The sequence below is a fragment of the Sprattus sprattus genome (assembly GCF_963457725.1).
Source record: "Sprattus sprattus genome assembly, chromosome: 5".
NCBI classification, from domain to species: domain Eukaryota; kingdom Metazoa; phylum Chordata; class Actinopteri; order Clupeiformes; family Clupeidae; genus Sprattus; species Sprattus sprattus.
Genome location: NC_137924.1, coordinates 45,993,337 through 46,017,150, shown reverse-complemented (window position 1 = coordinate 46,017,150; position 23,814 = coordinate 45,993,337). Strand labels below are relative to the sequence as shown.

At 45.4% G+C, this 23,814-nt stretch overlaps 1 protein-coding gene across 1 annotated transcript in view; it reads left to right on the top strand.

Annotated features, from left to right (window-relative positions):
* Positions 1–18,449, top strand: part of nwd2 (NACHT and WD repeat domain containing 2) — a gene marked incomplete at both ends in the record, with an annotated part of 54,021 nt that extends 35,572 nt beyond the window's left edge. Inside the window, 5 exons of the mRNA XM_080838208.1 lie at positions 3,705–3,908; positions 6,118–6,268; positions 10,048–10,337; positions 10,835–11,134; positions 14,535–18,449. Coding sequence (XP_080694334.1) covers positions 3,705–3,908; positions 6,118–6,268; positions 10,048–10,337; positions 10,835–11,134; positions 14,535–18,449 — 4,860 coding nt within the window. The remainder of the gene's footprint in view (positions 1–3,704; positions 3,909–6,117; positions 6,269–10,047; positions 10,338–10,834; positions 11,135–14,534) is intronic.
* Between the last annotated feature and the right edge of the window lie 5,365 nt (positions 18,450–23,814).

The following is a 23,814-nucleotide window of genomic DNA, read 5'->3' as shown; positions in this document are numbered from 1 at the left end:
CTGGGCCGGGGACAGACCCTAAAATAGCCTGAAGAATGGAGCCGTTTGTTTTATGTCATCCGCCTGAGCTTTCCTTTTGCGTTGTTTTTGTCCAAGTTGTTATCAGATGTTCCGACAGTGGCAGCCAGTCCCAAAACAGCGATTCTTTAATCTAAGAGAGATTGCAGGGGTAATGTGTGTGTGTGTGTGTGTGTGTGTGTATGGGGGGGGGGTGCTGGGGATGGTAATGCTTGAACGATCAAAGGAGCTTTGACGATAAACCTTTCATAACGACCACGAAGAGGAACACTGTTGTCTTTCAAGTGTGTACTTTTGCTCATGGCAAAAGCGTTCTCCCCACATCCCTCTGCTTCCCTCTCTCCTCCCCTTTCTTCCACTCATTATCTGTCCATCTCTCTTTACTCCCCCCCCCACCCAACTGTCCTCAGGCGTCCATTTCCATGCGTGTTCATGGCATCGGCTGGTAATCTGCTCTGCCAAGCTATCATTTCCATTGCGGATGGCAAACAGTGACTGAAGTCACGGAAAATGGACATTTGGCCAGCAAATGTTCTCGAAAACGCTCATGGTAATGACTCATTGATCCCTCAGAAGCGTGTGCTCACTGTTGTCAACAGTGAGATCGCTGATGGAAAGCACCGTAAGGCCCAACCAGACTGGGATTTCAGACCAAGAGGCGAACGGCGAGGGTGTAAGCCTTTTGTAATTTGCTAACCCCGGATACTAAAAGCCAGACATCCTTTGCTAACCCCAAAACACATAACCAAATCCTTATGCCCAATAAATCAATGATAAGAAACTGAAAACATGTACAAATGTATATTTATGGCATTTAAAACTCTATGTTTTAATTAGAAGAGACACAGCATGTTTGGTTGTGGTAGTAATTATGATGAGAGTACTTTTGATCGTTCAAGTTGAACACTAAGTTTGGACCCTGAGTGATTCCATAGCAGTGAGAGCTCTGTGGTTGTCCATGGTTACTAATGACATTCTTCCACACTGAAAGGAAAGAATCGGATCTGGCTTCTCCTTGAGACACTCGAGGATGACCACCATTCTGTATCCATAAGGTTTGCATTGAATTAAGTTGAATGGAGGCATTATGCAAGGCTTTACATGCATGAAGGCCACCATAGTGAAAGGTACGACGAGACCTTGAGGGGAACAGACCACATGGAATTTCTCACTGTGTGCGTGGCCACTGCTGTGAGCAAACAATGATACTTTTTTTCACAGAGGAGATGAAATAAGGACAGTCACATTTTCTTCCCCCCTTGTAAAACTGTAACCCCACAAGGGAAAGCATCGGATAATGAATGATTCATGGAGTCTGTGGCAACTTGCGTAAAATCACTGGTTTGGTGACATGATGTGATTCTCTGAGGGGAAAGGGCAACAGAGGGGGAAAGCATTGGATTTTTTTGTACCTGGAAGATGGCAAATCTTTATATCCTTTTGTTCAAAACGAGAATGAGGTTGATTGAGGGAGGAAGAGGAGTGTGAGAGAGAGAGAGCATGAGGTTGATTGAGGGAGGAAGAGGAGTGTGAGAGAGAGAGAGAATGAGGTTGATTGAGGGAGGAAGAGGAGTGTGAGAGAGAGAGAATGAGGTTGTTTGAGGGAGGAAGAGGAGTGTGAGAGAGAGAGAGCATGAGGTTGTTTGAGGGAGGAAGAGGAGTGTGAGAGAGATAGAGAATGAGGTTGATTAAGTGAGGAAGAGGAATGTGAGAATGAGAGGGATAATGAGGTTGTTTGAGGGAGGAAGAGGAGTGTGTATGTGAGAGTGAATGAGGTTGATTGAGGGAGGAAGAGGAGTGTGAGAGAGAGAATGAGGTTGATTAAGTGAGGAAGAGGAGTGTGAGAGAGAGAGAGAATGAGGTTGATTAAGTGAGGAAGAGGAGTGTGTGTGAGAGAGAGAATGAGGTTGATTAAGTGAGGAAGAGGAGTGTGAGAATGAGAGGGATAATGAGGTTGTTTGAGGGAGGAAGAGGAGTGTGTGAGAGAGAGAATGAGGTTGATTGAGGGAGGAAGAGGAGTGTGTGAGAGATAGAGAATGAGGTTGTTTGAGGGAGGAAGAGGAGTGTGAGAGAGAGAGAATGAGGTTGTTTGAGGGAGGAAGAGGAGTGTGAGAGAGAGAGAATGAGGTTGTTTGAGGGAGGAAGAGGAGTGTGAGAGAGAGAGAATGAGGTTGTTTGAGGGAGGAAGAGGAGTGTGAGAGAGAGAATGAGGTTGTTTGAGGGAGGAAGAGGAGTGTGAGAATGAGAGGGATAATGAGGTTGTTTGAGGGAGGAAGAGGAGTGTGAGAATGAGAGGGATAATGAGGTTGATTGAGGGAGGAAGAGGAGTGTGAGAGAGAGAGAATGAGGTTGATTGAGGGAGGAAGAGGAGTGTGTGTGTGAGAGAGAATGAGGTTGATTGAGGGAGGAAGAGGAGTGTGTGTGTGAGAGAGAATGAGGTTGATTGAGGGAGGAAGAGGAGTGTGTGTGAGAGAGAGAATGAGGTTGTTTGAGGGAGGAAGAGGATTGTGTGAGAGAGAGAGTGTGTGTGCGTGCGTGCGTGCGTGCGTGCGTGTGTGAGTGTGTCTGCCTCAGTACTTATTAATGCCTTAAGTCTCACTGGCTTAGATAAATGTCATCTCCCCCAGTGTCCTTGGCTGTAATTAGAAACTGATTGAAAGGTTACCCCCCAAAAAAAACGACACAGAGAAAGCAAAAGCCCACAAGGCATCGGCCTGCTCACCCATGCACTATTAACCAAGCCAGATTGGCCAGGTGCACAGTGTGTGCCCTCTCTCCTGCCGTAGTGACCTAGAGCAGGTGTCTGTTTTAATAAAAGAGGAGGCAGGTCAGGGAGCTGGGAGAGGACTAATGTGGCCGGACTGGGAGAGAGCTGACCGCCTTCTGTTTCCATCTCTGCCTTTCTCTCTCTTTGGGATTGCTCTTTTTCTTGCTTTCTTTCTTTCTTTCTTGCCTTCTTTGCTTCTTTCTGTCTCCCAGGTTTCTTTGTTCTATTTTATATAATAAGTGTGCTTATCGGTGTGGTCAAAACCATGAAAAGAGGAAACACATGCAATTATATAAGCAGAGAGGAGAATCATTGGCACGGTGGCTCAGTGGCTTGCACTGCTGCCTCACAGCAAGAAGGTCATGGGTTTGATTCCTGCATGGGGCGCTGTTGGCTCTGGGGGGCAGGTCCTCCCCAGACCTTCAGTGCTCAGGTGGGCTATCTCCCGGGCCTTTCTGTGTGGAGTTTGCATGTTCTCCCCGTGTTCACAAGGGGTTTCCTCCACTAAGGACCCCATCAGAAAAACATGCAAAAAAGAACACTCCTGTCCGTCCCTGACCGAGACGGATGGTTCACTTGGTCCCCGGGCGCTGAAAAAAAAAAAGCTACCCACTGCTCCTGGAGGATCCTGGAGGAAGGACGATCCGGGATGGGTTAAAAGCAGAGGGTGAATTCACAGCGACCTCAGGCCTGTGTGTGTGTGTGTGTCCTGGATCGCCTATCATATATAACACGTGTGTGTTGCAGTGAATCGCTTGTGCAATAAAAACTGACTTGAAAGTCAGCCTTGTTTGTTTGAAATAAAACTGACAAAGACTCTCTCTATCTCTCTTTCTTTCCCCCACCCCTACTCCCTCACTGTTTCTCTATCCCTCCATCTGTCCCCCCCCCCTCCTCCATCCCTCCATCTCTCTCTCAGGGTCTGGTGGGGGAGAAGTACGGCAGCATCCGCGTGCCTGGGGAGGTGGAGTCGGCCGAGTTCGAGATGATCCTGGACGCGGCGGTGGAGCTGGCCCTGGACACGCGCCTCCTGGAGGAGTGGTACTGCCGGGACGAGAATGCGGTGCCGCCCACCTACTACCTCAAGCCCAAAGCCCAGATGCTCAAGAACTATCAAAACTCAGTAAGGGGCACCACCAGTTCTTCCATCTGTTTGCCCTTTAGGTTAACCCTTTACTGGCTCACAGGACTGACATCAGCACCTCATAAACATGTTATGGCAGTACCCTTTCCTGCCATTGGTCATCACAGGTAGTTAGTTAGTCAACATTAACACTTAGTCCAGTGACAGTTATTCAAGGTACTCCTTATTGACTAAATTGTCATGACAGATTGATTTTGAGAATGTATACTGTCATAACAGCTTTTATCACATTCCAGTAAGCTGTCATAGGATCATATATTTTTTAGAACTGTCATGACAGCTGCTGAATATAGAAATATGTGTTATATATATATTAAATATATGTTACTGGGTTCATATATTTTATGAAAAGATATAGATACTGGCTTGGTGTGGTTATGTTAGTTTATGACAAAGGGTTAACGGAAATAGTTTTTCCATTTACTTATCTGTGTCCTTTGAAGGTTACTTAAATAATACTAGTTCTAGTTCTTTTGGTTAACTCAAAGTCCTAAAGAAGTAAAGGTCCTGTCCTCCGTCTTTTCTGGAAGGCCAGAAGAGAAAAGAGAAAAGTAAAGAAAGAGTGTTCAGATAGTTATCAGTCAGAGTCAGGTCTAACCCTAACCCTAACCCATAGTTATCTGAAGCCTCCACGTTTAAGAAGAGTCAGGTCTCGATGGGCATATCTATGAATAGCGTCAGGCCTTTCACTCCCAATGCCTGTGCCTTTCCATTCAATCTATCAGTGGAGTAAGTGCAGACTTATACATGTATTAATGCTTCTGGAGGACAGATACACAGTAAAAGAGCAAATATGTTGTCAAAGCTAACCCAGGGTTACACCCAGAATCTCAGGTGTACTTTGGAAGTGGCAACATAAAACTCAATTTTACTTGGGGGGAAAAAGCTGGTTCTTTAATGACCTTGCCAGAGTCGGTCAGTTTGTGGTGTTATTAAGTTCGCCGTTCACAGTTGACGACAAGGACAATCTGTTTATCTGCAGTCTAAAAGTCCTGTAAAACATTGTGGACAAAAAGACTGTCAGCACAAGAGGTTTATGTGGAACGCCCTCAAAATGGCCGACTCTGGAGAGAACACTGTTTGCCTGCGGCAGACTTTACGAGAGTCATAAATTCAGGTTGTGTTTTTAAATAAAACCCCTCCAAGCACTCAGCCTTCCTTCTCTCTCTCTCTCTCTCTCTCTCTCTCTCGCTCTCTCTCTCTCACGCTCCCTCTTTTTCGCTCTCCCTCACTCTTTCTCAACCCACCTGCATTTTTATCACTGTTCCCCTCCCTCTTTACCCCATGAAGGACTATTCATCCATTTTTCCTGTCCTCTCTTTCCTAGCTTCCATCTCTCTCACGCATTTTCTCTATTCATTGCCTCTCTTTTCCCTCCCTCTCTCTTTCTCTGTCTGCATAAATCTGCTGCTAACACACTGCTGCTAGCTGAAGGGTATGGTTAGCGTCATTGCTCTCCCCCTACCTCTCTGTTGGAGTAAAATGAGAAAAGGCGGCAGGTGCTTATTCCCTCCTACCCTTCTCACCCGCCTCCCTCCAAACACACACACACACACACACACACACACACACACACACACACACACACACACACACACATAGACACACACACACACACACACACACACACACACACACACACACACACACACACACAGACACATACATAGACACACACACACACAAACGGGCCCCCACCACCCCCACTTTGGGAACCAGAGACACACACAGCGTTAAAGTGGTGATCGCCATGCCCGAGAGTGTGTGTCCTAAACCCAGGGTGTGTCTCAATGCTCCCCTCCTGGCTTCTCTGCCTTCCCTTGGGCTGGTGCTTGGTAGGCTGCCCATGGCTGTCCCGCGATCACTTACTGCTGAGCTGAGCAGGAACAGCTGAGGCTATTTGTGTGAGCTGGGAGATAAAGGAGCTTTTTCAGTGGAAATGTTGCAATTTCAGAAGTCAGAACTTTGTTCAGCTCAAGCAACATGCATCTAATTTTATTCAAATGCATTCATTATCTAAGTTATCTCAATTATCATGCCTTTCATTTTTAATTTTTAAATGTTTCACATTTTCACTACACTCCCTACCATTCTCTGCTGTATTGTTTCTTATGAAACTCAAATGGACGCTGCTCTTTCCTCTTGTCTTCTTCACTCTAACTTTATCCGTCTCCCTCTCTCCTTCAAGATGGAGTCCAACAGTGCCGCCAAGTCCAAGAACGACAAGGCGTGGCGCGGCATCTCGGACGAGATCAAGAAGATCTTCCGCACAGCCGTGCTGCAGCTGCAGGAGAAGGGAACCATGAAGGCTCCCCAGGCCAAGAAGTTCCTCTGCTCACGTACAGTACCTCTACTCTACCTGCACCTCCACCTCCACCTCCACCTCCACCCTCTGCTCACGTACAGTACCTCTACTCTACCTCCACCTCCACCTCCACCTCCACCCTCTGCACATGTACAGTACCTCTACTCTACCTCCACCTCCACCTCCACCCTCTGCTCACGTACAGTACCTCTACTCTACCTGCACCTCCACCTCCACCTCCACCTCCACCTCCACCTCCACCTCCCCTCCACCCTCTGCTCAATGACAGTACCTCTACTCTACCTCCACCTCCACCTCCACCTCCCCTCCACCCTCTGCTCAATGACAGTACCTCTACTCTACCTCCACCTCCACCTCCACCTCCACCTCCACCTCCCCTCCACCCTCTGCTCAATGACAGTACCTCTACTCTACCTGCACCTCCACCTCCACCTCCACCTCCACCCTCTGCTCACGTACAGTACCTCTACTCTACCTCCACCTCCACCTCCACCTCCACCCTCTGCTCACGTACAGTACCTCTACTCTACCTCCACCTCCACCTCCACCTCCACCCTCTGCTCACGTACAGTACCTCTACTCTACCTCTACCTCCACCTCCACCTCCACCCTCTGCTCATGTACAGTACCTCTACTCTACCTGCACCTCCACCTCCACCTCCACCTCCACCCTCTGCTCACGTACAGTACCTCTACTCTACCTGCACCTCCACCTCCACCTCCCCTCCACCCTCTGCTCACGTACAGTACCTCTACTCTACCTCCACCTCCACCTCCACCTCCACCCTCTGCTCACGTACAGTACCTCTACTCTACCTCCACCTCCACCTCCACCTCCACCCTCTGCTCACGTACAGTACCTCTACTCTACCTGCACCTCCACCTCCACCTCCACCCTCTGCTCACGTACAGTACCTCTACTCTACCTCCACCTCCACCTCCACCTCCACCCTCTGCTCACGTACAGTACCTCTACTCTACCTCCACCTCCACCTCCACCTCCACCTCCACCTCCACCTCCACCCTCTGCTCACGTACAGTACCTCTACTCTACCTCCACCCTCTGCTCACGTACAGTACATCCCTATCCACTCCACCTCCAAATCAACTGGCTACTTTTAAAATCTCTTTTTAATTCCTAAAGGGCAAATTAGCTTTGCAGCAAAGGCATACGGTAGAATAAGGCCGTATTATTGTCATTATTAGTAGTAGTAGTAGAGGTGAAAGGAAAAAAAGTCTGTTATTTAAATGACTTATCAAGTAGTAATTATTACAGGTAGTACACTTATCAGAGGCAGTGGTAGTAGTAAACTATTAAGTATTATTACGTAGTTTAAATTCTCCATTCAGCCCTCAGATCAACTCCATGAATCTCTATGCAGTTTTACACTGTTTCATTAAAGTCCATTACTGAATCTTACTCCATTTAAGACTTAACTGGATGTTAAAAGGAAAAAATATGTTGCCCCATCCTGATCCTTATGTCATCCCATATATTTAGCATAGCGTCAAGGGTACCAGTGATATGTTAAGCCAGATTCTATATAGCGTCTTTTCCGAACGTGTCTTTTTACACTACCAGCTTCAAAGAGCATTTACAGAGATGAAAGAGCGGCTCGGGACGAGGGCTCATCTTCATGCTTCGCCGTATTTAAATATGTCTGCGCCACGGGGGCGTCAAATGAGATCTAATAAGACAGACTTAATGTGCTCAGGTTAATCCAGTGATCTTTGCCAGCTCTTCCACTAATACAATTTTATTATCATTGATTGTTCCGAGGTAGCAGAGCAGGTTAACGCAATACCGGTGAAACCTACTGGTTAGCTTTGAAAGATTCCTGATTTGGTTCACAAACAGGGAAGGGGTGGAGGGCTCTGCCTGTTTATTTCTTTCCAGCTCAGTTTCTGCTTTCTCTCTCTCCATCTTTATATCTATCTTGTAGTCTATCTCTCTTGCTCCTCTCTCTCTGTCACACTCTTGGAATAATTAAAGCTTTAAAAAGAAGGTAATCCATAGGAGAATATACGTAGTAGTGTTTCAGATCCCACAGTCTTCTCTATTCAAACATACGTATATGTTCATTTGATTTATATTAACATATATTAACATATATACAAGCGTCATGAACTGTGACCTTAATGTGGAGGGCATGATAACAGCATTTGTAAGGATAGGCTCTACTTCCCAAATAAAGGCGATTTTGGGTGCGAGTGAAAAAGACTGTTAACTAAAAGTAGAAAAAAACGCACTCTCAAGCTTGTCTCATTACTTTTTTATTGACCAGTTTGTCCACAGACGCGTTTGTGGACAAATGGTCAATAAATAAGTAATATGATTACAGCATTAACAGCAAGTCCTAAGATGATCCAGTGCTGTTTGACGTTTGGATGAGGGTCCAGGGACATCTGGAAGCTAGGGGTGGGTCTTAGAAGAAACGCCTTTAGGTAAATTTAGGTTTTCCATGTCTTGTTTTATCATTGTAGTGAATGTATTGTATGTCTGTAGGCATGAAGAACAGGAAGCTGCTTGTTTTAGTGGCCACATTCAGAAGTAGGGGAAGGGGGGGTGTTTTGGGGTGTCCAGACATCTGTGTGTATGAAACTCAGACGGGTGCGTGTGTTTGCCAGCAGCCCCTGCTGAGATGGTGCCAGCCCTCCAGGGGATTTTGTGTCTGCCGTCTCTCCCACACCTACCCACTCACCACAGACCCAAAAAGGAAAACCAAATCCAAATCCCCCCTTTTATAATGTGTTGGCTGTAATGTATTCGGCTAGAGCCATTCAGGTGAATACAATGCGGCATAGAGTGTTTTGCATGATTCTCTCTCTCTCTTTCTCCCTCTCCATCTTTATAGCTATCTTGTAGTCAGTCTATCTCACTCCTCTCTCTCTCTTTCTCTCTCTCCATCTTTATAGCTATCTTGTAGTCAGTCTCTCTCGCTCCTCTCTCTCTCTTTCTCTCCATCTTTATATCTATCTTACAGTCAATCTCTCTTGCTCCTCTCTCTCTTTCTCTCTCTCCATCTTTATATCTATCTTTTAGTCAATCTCTCTCTCTCGCTCCTCTCTTTCTCTTTCTCTCTCTCCATCTTTATATCTATCTTGTAGTCTATCTCTCTCGCTCCTCTCTCTCTCTCTCTCTCTGTCTCACTCGTGGAGGACTAAAGCTTTAGTGAGAAGGAAATCCATAGGAGAGTTCATTTGAAGATTGAGCTGCAGTCAGCGAGCTTGCCCAGCATAGACTAAACCACCACTCAGTGGCCCCTCCACCACCCACCCCTTCACCGCTCGCCACCGTGATCCCGCGATCGTAAATCGGGCTGCGGCGTGTGTGATACGGAGCTGCCGGCGTTGGCAGGCGATCCATTGAGGCACTCTCTCAGGAGGTCTTTGATAAGGCGCCCAAGATGTGGGATTAAACGATCATATCAAAAACATGCCGTCATCCACCACCACCGCCACCTGACAAATATGAGCACGCGTACACACATACACACACACACACACACACACACACACACACACACACATTTTTAAACAGGTCTTAAGGAAACAAATCTAATTGCTCGCTTAAAGAATTGCATGGCAGAAAGCTGCAGCATTTTCTTTTCTGGCCAAACATCAAACCGGTTTTTTCTTTCCTTGTCCTGACTTTATTTCAAAGACAAGAGGCTTAGCAGGCAAAATGGTTTATTTTCAATGTGGGAAAAAGAAAAAAGATTTTTTAAACAATTCAAACAGAAAATGTGTCTTTATGACTCAATTTTCCATCTTTGTCCCTATCTCCTTCAGCACTGGAAGACGAGCTGGACTTCGCTCTGGGCAAGCAGACGCCGGCTTTCCTGAAGAAGTGCGTGTGCTACATCCGCAAGATTGCCAACTTTGAGCGCCACGCCAAGCTGCCCGAGATGGCACGCTACATGGACACTGTCACCGACGCCGACAAGGTCATGCGAAACGAGGAGGCTTACGGGCGTCTGCTCAAGGTCCGCGACGAGTTCATCCCCACGGTGGTAGCGGCGTCCAACTTGCGCGTCTACTCCTCCGTCACACACTGCGACATGAAGATGGGCTACTCACAGGTAGGCATGGGACACCCACTAGTCAATGTTTCTGATTAAACATTAAACATTAAGAACATAAACATTAAACAACTAAGGTGAAATCTTCATACATATATTTCAGGGTTTAATGTCAATGATTTAAACAATTTAAAATGATTAAAATAATCTAACTGTTAGAAAATTAAAAAGGGACAATTTGGGTAGCACTGAACTCTGTTCAGTTCCTCTAGTGGTAGTAGTAGTGGTGTGGTCCAGTAGATGGTACAATAGGGATGGTACAATAGGTAGAGTCAGAGACTGAGAAAGGCAAAATGAGAGCTGTTTATTATTACCATCCTGATAACCATGCGATACCTTAGAACCTTACTAAAAAGATTCCTCACAGGGTCTTTTAAAAACAAACTGTTTTACCTTAAACCTTTTCTATCCGGGCAATGCTTCTTTCTAAGAATGGATTTTCCTTGCAATATTTGAGTGCACTTGACTGATAAGTCAGTTAATCCTATGACCGGCAGGAGGTGGAGAGCCACTATGTGGAGGGCCTGTGCAAGCAGTTCTACGAAGACATGGTGGACATCATCCAGGCCACGGTGCAGCAGAACTTCGACGCGGAGACGGACCCGCTGTATGACGAGCTTCTGCAGCACCTGTCGCTCTGCAAGACCTTCTCGTCCATCTACGAGTACAAGAGTGAGGCGCTGGACCTCGTACAGGAGTACCTTTACCCAGTGAAGGGGACCCGCATGAGCCCGCTGGTGGTGTTTGGGGGACCCTGCGCGGGGAAGACGCTGCTACTCTCCGAAGTGGCCAAACAGGTGAGGGAGTCAGGGGGAACAGATCATCTGTACAGATGTGTGTGTGTGTGTGTGTGTGGGTGTGTCTGTGTGTGTGTGTGTGTGTGTGTGTGTGTGTGTGTGTGTGTGTGTGTGTGTGTGTGTGTGGTGTGTTTGTGTGTGTGTCTGTGTCTGTGTCTGTGTGTGTGTGTGTGTGTCTTTGTGTGTGTCTGTGTGTGTCTGTGTGTGTGTGTGTGTGTGTGTGTCTATGTGTGTGTGTGTGTGTGTGTGTGTGTGTGTGTGTGTGTGTGTGTGTGTGTGTATGTGTGTGTGTGTGTGTGTATGTGTGTGTGTCTGTGTGTGTGTGTGTGTCTGTGTGAGAGACAGGATGCATAAAATGACCATATTTCTCTCCACATGCTTTTTTGCACACACATAGAAGTCAGGGCATGTGTGTGCATTGGAGTGTGAGTGTCTGTGAGGCATGTGTGTGTAGTAGGAGCACCGTTTCAGCATGTATATGTACTGACAGTAGAAGTAGTGTGTGTGTGTGTTGATCATGCAAAAAGGGGCTGATGTCAGGTCAGAAGATCAAAATGTGTGTGTGTGTGTGTGTGTGTGTGTGTGTGTGTGTGTGTGCAAATAAGCAAGTTTGAATGTGTGAGACTATGCACATGAACTTGAGCAGGTCCAGGTGTGTGTGCAATTGCTTGTGTGTGTATCTGTTTATGTGTGCACATCTCTCTCTCTCTCTCTCCCTCTCTCCCTCTGTGTGTGTGTGTGTGTGTGTGTATGTGTGTGTGTGTGTGTGTGTGTGTGTGTGTGTGTGTGTGTGTGTGTGTGTGTGTGTGTGTCAGCACTTCTGTACTCTGGGCCATCTGCTTGCATGAGTGCATCAGGGTGGCTTTGCAGGGGGGCCTTAGCACGTGCCTTCAGCAAGCAAGCCTGCCTCCACCAGCATAATAGTTGATGCCATGAAATCAACTCTTGTAAGATAAAGTGATTTACTCTTTGGAGCACAGGCAGAGGGCTCATTGGCACCGCACCGCACCGCACCACAACAGTTTCGGCAGCCAAACTCGGCATGGCACTGCATGGCACAGTGTCCCCTGCACACCCTGCTGTGCCATTGATCCCTTACTGGCTCACTCATTCGCACAAGCTCAGACTGCAGAGGCACGAAGGACGAGTCATGCATTTAGAATGGGGGTGGGGGGGGGTGTTGGAAACAAGCATATAGTGTACATGTGCCACACATGTTCAGAGAGGACACATACACACACACACACACACACACACACACACACACACACACACACACACACACACACACACACACACACACACAAAGACACTGTGTTGTAGAGACAAATTATGTGTAGTGATGTATGTACATAATACTACCAGATTACCAGTGATGTGCTTAAAGGTTACAGTATAGTAAGGTGAAGGAATACACACACACACACACACACACACACACACACACAGACACACACACACACACACACACACACACACACACACACAGATCACAGTCCCTCCCCCATGCATGCATTGCAGATGTGTCTGTGCAGCTGTCAACATTTGATTTGTTTTATTGGGTTCTCCAGTATAGACATTTTGACCTCAGAGGAGATTCACTGTGTATTTGTGTGTGTGTGTGTGTGTGTGTGTGTGTGTGTGTGTGTGTGTGTGTGTGTGTGTGTGTGTGTGTGTGTGTGTCTGTGTGTGTGTGTGTGTGTCTGTGTGTGTGTCTCAGAGGGCCACATACAGGAGTGAGCTGGGGTAGCAGTTGACATTTCCCGTCGCCCTTAATAACCTGTCTGTAAGCCAGGCCTCTAATGTTAGCTTTCACATGATGAGCTCAGGGACCTGAAGTCTCTCTTATCTTTCACCCATCCTCCCACACACACAGATACACACATATGCGCACACACGCACACACACAGACACACACACACACACACACACACACACACACACACACACACACACACACACACACACACTGACACACACACACACACACACACACACACATAGATTTAAACGCTCCACTATATACATATAGATACAAATACATAAACTTGCACACACACTTTAATCTATGGAATGTAAACTGTTGAACACACACACACACAAACACAGATTTGATAGACACATTAATTCATTTATACCCCTGTCTGTTATATTAATAATTATACTAGCTAGCTTTTAGGCTAAAAGGTAGACCTGACTACATTATATATGCGCAAGGTAGGCTATATAAACCCATCACTTAACAGGTTAGATACAGGCTACTAATCTGTTGGAGCACTGCGTTTGTTCATCCTCAACCCCCCTGCTGTAACTCCACTGGCCTTCACACAATGATTCTGTGACCTATATACTATATCAAAACACCCACTTAGCCACAGTTGTGATGTGTAGAACCTTGCCAACTTATACACATATGCTAGCACAAAGTAATGATACACATGATGCAGAAATACACACACAGTGACAATACCACCCACTCTCACACACAGATTTACACATCTACAACATTGACCCCGCACACAGGTTCAGAGGCTGGATTCCTTAACCAGGCATGGGACACCATGTAAGCATTGATTGGGGACCCCCTCAGGTCAGAAAGCTCCCGGGTCTGTCATTAATGGTCTGGATACTTCTAGAAGACGTCAATTTATCTGGAACATTTTCCAAGACCATTGCTGAGGGAGGGCTATTTGGTCCACTCATGAATACAAATAGGAAGGGGGGAAGGGAGTGGGAGATTGCTATTGATTCCCAAAAATCTCTATCGTAGCTGCTGAACAAATCACAAATAGCTATTACCTGTGTCAAGGACATTCATTTACAGTTTTGCTTTTCATCACGCTCCCTGTGTTTTCTGTTGGGATACTTTTTTTTGCCTCTGCTGGTTCGGGGCAGAACAATAGCTCTGCCACTTGAAGTGCGTGTCCCTCATGCATTATGTATCCTGTTCACACATCTCCAATTCAATAGGGCAGAATTTCTAAGTAACCTCAGCCTTGGGCACACAAGGTACCTGGAATTAATAAACAAAACACTATCCAGTGTTTCCACCCTGTGACATAACACCAAGCCCTCTGCACTGCAAGACTGTATGTTCCTCTGTTTATAAAATGACTGCTCGGTTCGTTGGTGGTTTATGAATGCAGACTGTTGTTTTTTATGATGCATGCATCGGAACACGTGCTTCCAGAATGTCCCCAGTATTTCAGACTTTCAATGCAAAGACTTCTTCAGAAAATTAATTTGTTCCCCTCGAAAAATGTTTTGGTAAAAATAATGGCTTTCATAGGATTTTCAGAGGATTGAAATAAATGTATAGAGACGTTCTGAGTTTTAATTGCTCAGTTTAGCGCTCTGCTGGTTTACTAACCAGTTCCTTCCTCCATCTGATGTTTTGCAGGCATACACATGGCTGCAGAAGGAAATGGGTCCCGAAACCGACCCGGTCATCATCGTCCGCTTCATCGGCAGCACTGACTTCTCCACAGACCTACGCACGCTGCTGCAGAGTATCTGCGAGCAGATCGCCATCAACTACCGCTGCTTGATCCACTTCCTTCCCCAGAAGATCCAAGAGATGAGAGAGCTCTTAGTCAACCTACTGGGAGAGTCGTCCTTCCACCGTCCCCTGGTCATTGTCTTGGATGCGCTGGAGCAGCTTTCAGATGCAGACGATGCCCGGAAGCTGTGGTGGCTGCCCGCACATTTACCCCGCACCGTCCGGATTGTGGTGTCTACCTTGCCCAACAAACATGGTATTCTCCAGAAGCTCCGCAGCCTGATCCACGACGAGTTCCGGTACGTGGAGTTAATCCAGCGTGACCGTAAAGCCTGCAGCCAGACACTAAAGCAGCAGCTCCTCGGGGTCAAGAGAAAGGTCACCTCAGGCCAGCAGATCTACGTAAACGAGGCGCTGGCCAAATGTACTCTTCCTATGTTCGTAAATCTCATCTATCGGGAGGTGATACACTGGCGGTCGCACAAAGATGTGGATGACACCTCATTAAGCTCTACGGTGCACGACAGCATCGAGCGTCTCTTCTTCTCTGTGGAGGACAAGCTGGGCTCTCGGTTCGTCCTCCGGGCATTGGGCTACGTTACCATGTCCAAAGCTGGGCTGACAGAGATGGAGCTTGAGGATATTCTCTCCTTGGACAACAGTGTCCTGGGTGACATCATGGTAAGTTCCAACCTCAAGAACCCACTCAGAGTCTCCTATGACCTCATCGCCCGACTGAGGGAGGAACTTGATGGCTACCTGGTTGAACGGCAGGTGCGCAACGTGACCCTGATGGTGTGGGCCAACAGGCACTTGCACCTGATCGCACAGAAGCTGTACCTTAGCAATGAGGAGGATGTCCACCAGATGCACAGCTTGCTGGCGGAGTACTTCCTTGGCGCTTGGGCGGGAGGCAGGAAGAAGATTTTCCATTGCGACAACAATCACTTTTCCCACTTTTCCCACAAGAACCCACAGCAGCCCCACCATCACCACCACCAACCATCACAACACGGCCATGACAAAGGCAATGCTGATAAGTACTCCTATGACAGGCAGACTCCTGAACAGCCCTGGGTGTTCCAGTGCAACCTCTTGGAACCAGACATCTTCTTTGTCAACCACAGGAAGATGACAGAACTGGTGTACCACTTGACTCGGAGCGGGCGCACTGATGATCTAATGTATGGGGTCATCATGAATTTCAGCTGGCTCTACACCATGATCAAAATAGGACATTTTGACAAGGTGCTGACAGACATTGACCTAGCTTACAGTTACTCGCAGGAAAAAGAGTTGAAATTTCTGGCCACAACACTGCGCAGCATCAAGGTCAAGGTGACACGGAACCCGGCATCCTTATCCGCCGAGCTTCAACAGAGGCTGCTTCCTGTCGTGACTTCCCTCCCCAAGCTACGGCACCTCCTCCTCGAGTGTGACAAGGACGGCCCCAAATACTGCTCTATCGTTCCCCTTCACTCGTCCATGGATGTCACCTATAGTCCTGAGAGGCTGCCTCTCTGCTCCAGCTACATGCAGATTGTGGAAGTCCTCCCAACGCTGGCCCCCAACATTGTCATTGTGGCCTTGGAAGATGGCTCTGTCAGCACATGGGATGTGGAGAGCAGACAGCTCCTCCGACAGATAGACACGGCACGCTCCGTCGTGCTTGGTATACGCCTCACCACCGATGAGAAGTACCTGGTGGTGGCGACCACTAAGAACACTCTTCTAATATACGATAATCACAAGTCCTGCCTGCTCTCTGAGGTGGAGGTGAAGTGCTCCAAGCACTGTGGCGTCACCGGAGGGGTTGCCTTCATAAATGGGTTTACATTATCCAGCCAGCATGCCCTGGCATGGCTGGAGGCAAGCAAGGAGGTGAATGTCATTGACTTGGTGTATGGTTGGCCATTATACCAGTTCCACTGCTGGTATGAGGTCACGTGTGTGCAGTGCTCCCCTGACGGCATGTATGCTTTCTGTGGGCAATACCTCAACACCACGACCATCTTCCACTTGGGCAGTGGGGACAAGCTGGCAACCATGACATCAGAGTTTTCAGGTGGTTTCGTGAAGTCCATCTTGGTGCTGGACACCCTTAACCAGATGGTGATGATCGACAACGAAGGGAGTCTGTCAGTGTGGAACACAAAAGAAGTCACAAACCCCCGGCTCATGGAGGACTATGATTGCAGGGGGGATGATAGTGAAGTTGTTGGAATTGAGCTGTCTGAGGACCAACGCTCCATTCTCATCTGCAAAGCCATGAGCATTGAAGTTCTGGATACCAAAGTCTGGAAGATGGTTGAGAAGTTCAAAGCTAAGCGCACTGAGCGATTTGTGGCTGCAGTCCTCTCCAAAAATGGCCAGAGTATTGTTGCGTCCATGGAAAACACTTCATCCATTTTTGTGTGGAGAAGGGACAGTGGCCAGTGTATGGCTAGTCTCATTGAGATATCTGGAGCCATTGTCAAATTAATCAAGTCCACCCATCATAACCTGCTGCTCTCCGTAGCCAGCAGTGGTGTGCTGTCAGTTTGGGACATTGACATCATCACGGCCATGTCCAACATCGACAAGACAGGGAAACGCATACAGAGCCTGCAGCTTACTGGTCGAGAAGACTTTGTCTTCACCATGGACGGCTCGGAGTCCATTCACAAGTGGAACTTCAGCACGGGCTTCATTGAGATGGTTTTCAAACACGAAGGCCTTGTGGAAAACTGTGTCCTTACCACCTCTGGTGACCTTATGGTGACCTCTGATGACAAGTCCAGCCAGTACATCTGGCAAACAGCCACGGGGGAGAACATCTTGCGCATTAATGGGCAGAAGATAACACAACTTCTCATCACCCATAATGACCAGTTTGTGGTCTCTCTCTGCGAGCAGAATGCCTCGCGAGTCTGGAGGTTGGGCACAGGGCACAAGGTGTGCAACATCCTTGTCACCCTCCAGCACGCACTCATCACCACCGCCAACACCTTCCTGGTAGGCACCACCAAAAACAAGCTCCTCGCCGTCAGTCTGTGGTCAGGAAGTGTGTCCAAGAAGTTCGTCTGTGATGACGGGATTACTATTGTCAACTTCAAGCTCATCCCTGACTGCCCAGACTATGTGGTCTTCATCACCTCCACTGAGACTGTCTTTATCTGGAGTGTCGCAGATGAGTCTGTCTGCCGGCGAGTGCAGATGCCAGCCAACTTCCTGAAGAACCTGGAAGATTTCCAGATCTCGCCCAATGGCAAGCTAGGGATTGTTTCCAAGGGCGATGAGAACATCAACGTCTTGGACCTCCACAGTGGGAAGCTTCGATTGGTCCATGCCGCTGGAGTCATCTGGCGTCAGAAGCTCTCAAGGGATGGCCGGTACCTTGTGTACATCTGCTTCCGCAGCAGCGAGGAAGATGACGAGGCGGGCGTGGTGTCCAACCTGATTGTCATGCGTCTGGCCGATGGCAAGAGCATCGGCACCTGCTCCCTCTACAAGACGCCCACCTTCCTGTGCCTCTCTCAGCGTGCGCTCAACATCATCGTGGGCTTCGAGGACGGCAGCATCGGCACCTACACTGTGGTGGACCGGGTCGACGCAGCCCTCAAGATCAAAATTGCCACTTCAAACAGCCGTCAGATCGTCAACAACGCTACACAAAAGGTCCGACCAAAATGCAGCACCCATGCCTTCAAGACTGTAGCGGACTGCATATGGAGGGAGTCCACAGAGGTCTTCTCCAGGGATAGCCCAATCAATTTGTCCGACTCGGGCGAGACTGAGACCACCACGCCAACCAAGAAGAGTGAACTGCTTCAGTGATGGTGCCCTCCTACCGTCTAGACAGTGTTAGTGATTAAGAGGGCAGCTAAGGAGACAGCTGATTCTCGTTTACAGCAACCTTATGGCTCAGCTGCACCATATAGTCCTCTGGGCTAACTGTTACGCTGCACTTGATCGTCACTTTTCATTCACAAAAGCTATTGTCTTATTATATTTGTCATCTGAAGACTGTTCTTGAAAATAATATCTAAGTGATGCTTTTTCTTATGAGTTCCAAAAAAAGATATATAATTACATATACTTATTATTATTGTATTGTGTGGACACACACCCCTGGCATTTACATGGCCAGAACTTAGAAACATCCCTGTTGTTCCAAAAGCCATTCTTTTTATTTCAAATGTGGTGATGCATTTCAGAAGTATTGTAATGGTCTCATGAAGCCATACTGTTTATTTATAAAGATTCATATGTAGATGTTATTATATATTTGTAGCCATACAAAATATTGCTGCCATTTTTGCATTTGTTTTATATTTATGTGCGTTCATTTCTATAGACAATGTCTCTGTACTGTACAACAGGAAATTATAAATATATGTACATATCTATTTTGGCTGCTGCAAATTGTGCAACTCCTTAAAATGTTATGTTGTGCTTAATGCAATCAAAGTGAGTGCCTGGATTTTAAAATGTTTTATTATGAGAAGTATTATTTATTTATTTTAGGCAATTAGTATTATTTAACTTTTGCAGATTAATTATTATAAAGATGCAGGGAATTTCTTAACAAAATCTACTGATACCTAGCACTGTCATCATGACGGGCTAACATTAGAAATTAGGTTGATACAAGATATCAGTGAATACCATCATCATCATCATCCGTATTCAAGGGGAAGCTCTTCCCAGGCAGACAAATGAAAGGTCAATGTTTTGGGGGCAATTCAGGTCAGGCTTGAGATGAAAGCCTCGTAAAAAGCTGCAGATTATGCCCGACTTGAGATTTGAAAGGTCCAAAGTGAACAAAAGTTCTACTGTGCATTAAGTGTAGCATCTTACCTTGAGTATCAACGCCTTAAATGCTTTCTAGTTATGGTCAGCCTAGTTCTGTGTCTTGAATGCATAACACACTGAATGCAGACAGATAGGCGAAAGAGAGAGAGGGAGAGAGAGAGAGAGACACACTGGTAGAAAGGCACACTTTACACCTCATGTAGCTTGGCTAGCACTGTACGGGTGTGTGATCTGTGATCATACAAATGTGTTAATGTAACTGCATATTGATGTGTTCAGTCTGTTTGCCTCATCCCTGCCTTCAGTTTGACAATGCTATGTTCAGAGTTTGATTTCCCAGAACGTCCAAAAGCTACTCAAAAGCAGTCACTCCTATAGACAGCTCTGACTAGACCTCTCAGATCAGTTTAAAAACAAAACCTTCAAGGGCTATTCCGTTAAATTGTATGTTTACCTCTTTGGTTATTGAAACATCAGCCCTACATCAATTCATAACCTGTAGCAGTATACAGCTTTAAAAACATGTTGCCCTGCCCCCCCCCCCCCCAAGAACAAACATGCTCTCCAAATCTAAGGATCTTCTAGGATATTTGCCAAAGTTCTTTACAATATATATTTTTGTTCTTGTTTTAGTTCTTTCTGTTCTCTTCTGTTGTGTTCTGTTCTATTACGTTCTGTTTAGTTTTGTTTTATTTTGTTAGGTTCTGATTGTTTTATCCCGTTCCCTCACAGGTAATTCATATCACGACCAAAATTGTCTTGAATTTCTGTGTGTTTCTAATGTGATGCTATTAAGTCATGGTACAGAGAAAAGTGTGTTATCTTTGCTAAGAGGTTTAAGAAGATGAAGTCCACTTATATTATATGGGAATGCCAGTTTTAGAGTATATTTGAATGTGTCCTTATGAAAGCCAGTAAACAGTATATTATATGTTCTGTAACTTGAATGACTTTTAATAGCTTACTTGTTTGCAACACATAGTTGACATGACTGGTATTGAATGTTTTTATGGTATTCTTTGTATCTGTCAGGACTGAATTTCCTCTTTAGAGATTTATATTTTCATAAATGTTGTACTTACATTTTGTTACAGAGTTGTTTATCTGGGAGTATTATGGAAAAACATGTCTGAAGCAATATGGATTAGTGTGTATGCATCGTTTGTATGGAACACTTTAATGTAATAAAACAGTTCTCTTTTGCCTCGAAAACTCAGCTTCCTTGTTTTCTTGGTGTATTTGGCTTCTGTTTTAATTGCTGATATTACCTACATTTGTGCATGATACTGTAAACCTAGTATCATACATGTACACAATACCATACATTTCTATGACATCACATATATGATATACACACATCTTCATAATATTATATATATTATAAGCCTTTATACATTCCTAAAATGCTGTCCAGATGGCAATTCTATGTGGTTTGGTGGATTGTCAAACACCACAGTTGGGTTTTGATGAAAGCTTTTTGTGGTGTGTTATTTCAAGGTACGATAATAAAACAACTATTTCCTGCAAACTTCACACTGCACATGCATAAACATAGCTGATTGTTTTCTACAGGAGGCAGACAAGCATGTGACATATTGTCGCTCAGTGTTTGGAACACCTGGAAATACACACACACACACACAAACACACAGGCACTCCTTTTTTCTTCTTTCTTTCTTTATCTCTCTCTCTCCCCATACTCCCTGTCTCTCTACACCTCCCGGTATCTCTCCTTGTCAATATAAGGTGCAATAAATACATAAATACAAGTCAGCATGATTGGTCCACATAGACCTGTTGCTTTAGGCGACCATTTTAATTCCTCCCATAAGCCCACTCTCTAATGGGGTGAGTGTGTGCCATCTCCTTGGTTACCGCTTCCCCTGACCACGCCCTCCATCATGACAGCAGGGATGTGGTTTGCTCACCAGTCTGGCAAACTGTAAATCTTCTGGAAATAAAAAACACCTCGGCTAAGAGTATTCCCCCTCCCACAACGCAAAGAGTTAAGACTCCACCTTATCGTGCTTCTTCCTGGTATGTAAACACACTACGTCAGTCACCTAAATGTTACACCTCAAAGTGGTGGGAGCCAAAACCAAACATGAACAATTTTAGAGCTGTTATTTACACTTGTATTCCCTTATCAGACACATTCCTCTCTCTTATACAATCTATCTTTTCCCTAAAGCACTCCTTCAGTTCAGTGTTATTGGGTTCAGATTGGTCTGACAGAGGCCACAAATGACTGAGTCATTCAACTCAACACCCAAAAGGCACAATGGGTTAAACAACGTAGAGCCGGATATTCATTTAAATGTACCGCTTTGCCGCAGCCTGTAATCTATCTGAATAAACAAGGAGAAAAAAAAAACATCCTTGTTGTTTTGCATGACTCAAAAATACTTTCTGGAATTGTATCTCCAGGAGTTTGTTCTAGTGAGCGCCTCCTTGGAGAATCAACAACATGGTGACAAAGGATGAGGCTGCAAGGCCCGTGTGGGTAATGCTCTAGAGTATGGAGACAGCTCAGGCGACGTCACTGTTATTTGAGACAGGTGTGTAGAATCTGAGGCTGGAGTCGCACACGGATGCTATGGCTAACACGTAGCCAGGTGTGACTGAGCCTGTGTTGCCTGTATGCAAAAAGAGCTGGGTGACAATGCCAACGCAGGTGACATTTTGCTGGGATGATGGCAACAAAAGAGCGTCTGCGTCATCTATCCCCTCAACCCTCAACAATCACAACAACAAAAAATAAACATGGTCTTGTAATTATGGCATAGTAAGTAAGTAAGTAAGTAAAGTTTATTTATAGAGCACATTTAAACTCAGCTTGCACTGACCAAAGTGCTGTACATAGTGCATTAGATATTGAAAGAATAATAAAATAAGACAAGATAAAATGGAATAAACTAAATAAAATAGAATTAACATAATAAAATGGAATAAATCAACATACAACACTTAATTACAGACAGGGTGAGACAATTAGAACACAGGGAAGGCCAATGTAAAAAGGTGCGTTTTGAGCCTGGATTTAAAAAGTGTGGTTGAAGGGGCATTTCTAATGACAAGTGGTAGTTGGTTCCACAGTTGAGGGCCGGCAACAGAAAAGGCACGGTCACCTTTTTGTTTAAGCCGGGACCGTGGGACATGGAGTGACAAATGTTTTCCACACTGTTAATTAGCACACAAAATGCTAAATACAATGGATTGTGTTGTGGTGCTAACAACAGTATTAGTCTCAGAAAAAAACACAGGGATGTTTTCATTAGATGGAGTAAAAAGTATTGTGGTTCACACAAATATAATAGATAGACATGTTTACTGTAGGAGTTAAAGTGTTAGCTATGCTAATTGCCATTGGCACTGGTGGTAGTGACAAAAAGGAGCAATGGCAGTAATAGTAATATGAATAGTACTAGGTCAGTATTAAAGATAGTGATAGCAGAGTAGTGATACAATAAGAGTGTTTTTTTTCTACTAACAGTACATTATAAAACAGCAGACCAAGGTAGCCATTAATAGGGTACATGTTGAACCACGCAAATGAAAAGATACGTTTCAATGAACAGAGGCAGCATGCAAACAAACTGTGTATTTGAATGACGAGGTTCAACTGGGTGGAGTGAGTTTGTCTTTCCACCACAAAGACTGATTTAAAACAGGCTAGACAATAATTCCCTGGGACAAAAGGAGATGTTTATTGAAAATGTAATGTCACTAAATGGGTCTATTTTTATCTTATGAGGGGCTTATGAGGATTTGTATCTGTTTGACAACACTTGTTATTTCTCTTTGGCAGAGAACTTAGTTTTCTATATGGGCCATTCTACCGAATTCGTGTAATATGCAGTCCCTCAACAATAAAAACTATTTACAAAACAATTAGGTATTTAGGCATAGATATTTAATTAGAAAATGTTATGGTCTATATAAATCCAATGCATTACATGAGATAGTGATAAGCTGAATACAAAATCATCATTTATAGGGTACTTTCTATTGGGAAGTAGCTGTCCCCAACCCTGACATCTAAATTTCAATGCCTTTAAATAACACTTTTCATTTTTTTTTAGATATTTTTCAATGATTTAATTTCAAAGATCTTTATGATTGGATTGAAACAGAACATGGAATATTTAGATTTATTGTGGGTTTAATTTTTAAATCAATTTACTATACTCAAAAAATCATGTCCCTAGTTTTCATGCCACTACCGAAACACAAGAGTTTTAGTCCATTGGCTGAGCCTGTGTTTTAACCACGACTCTGCATTTTTGACCATGCAGTGACACTGCATCTCTGTCCCTCATGGTTGAATGGTAAGTAGCTAAATCCCATAGTTTTTATATAAATGTGTTCCAAAGTCTGAAAATCGACG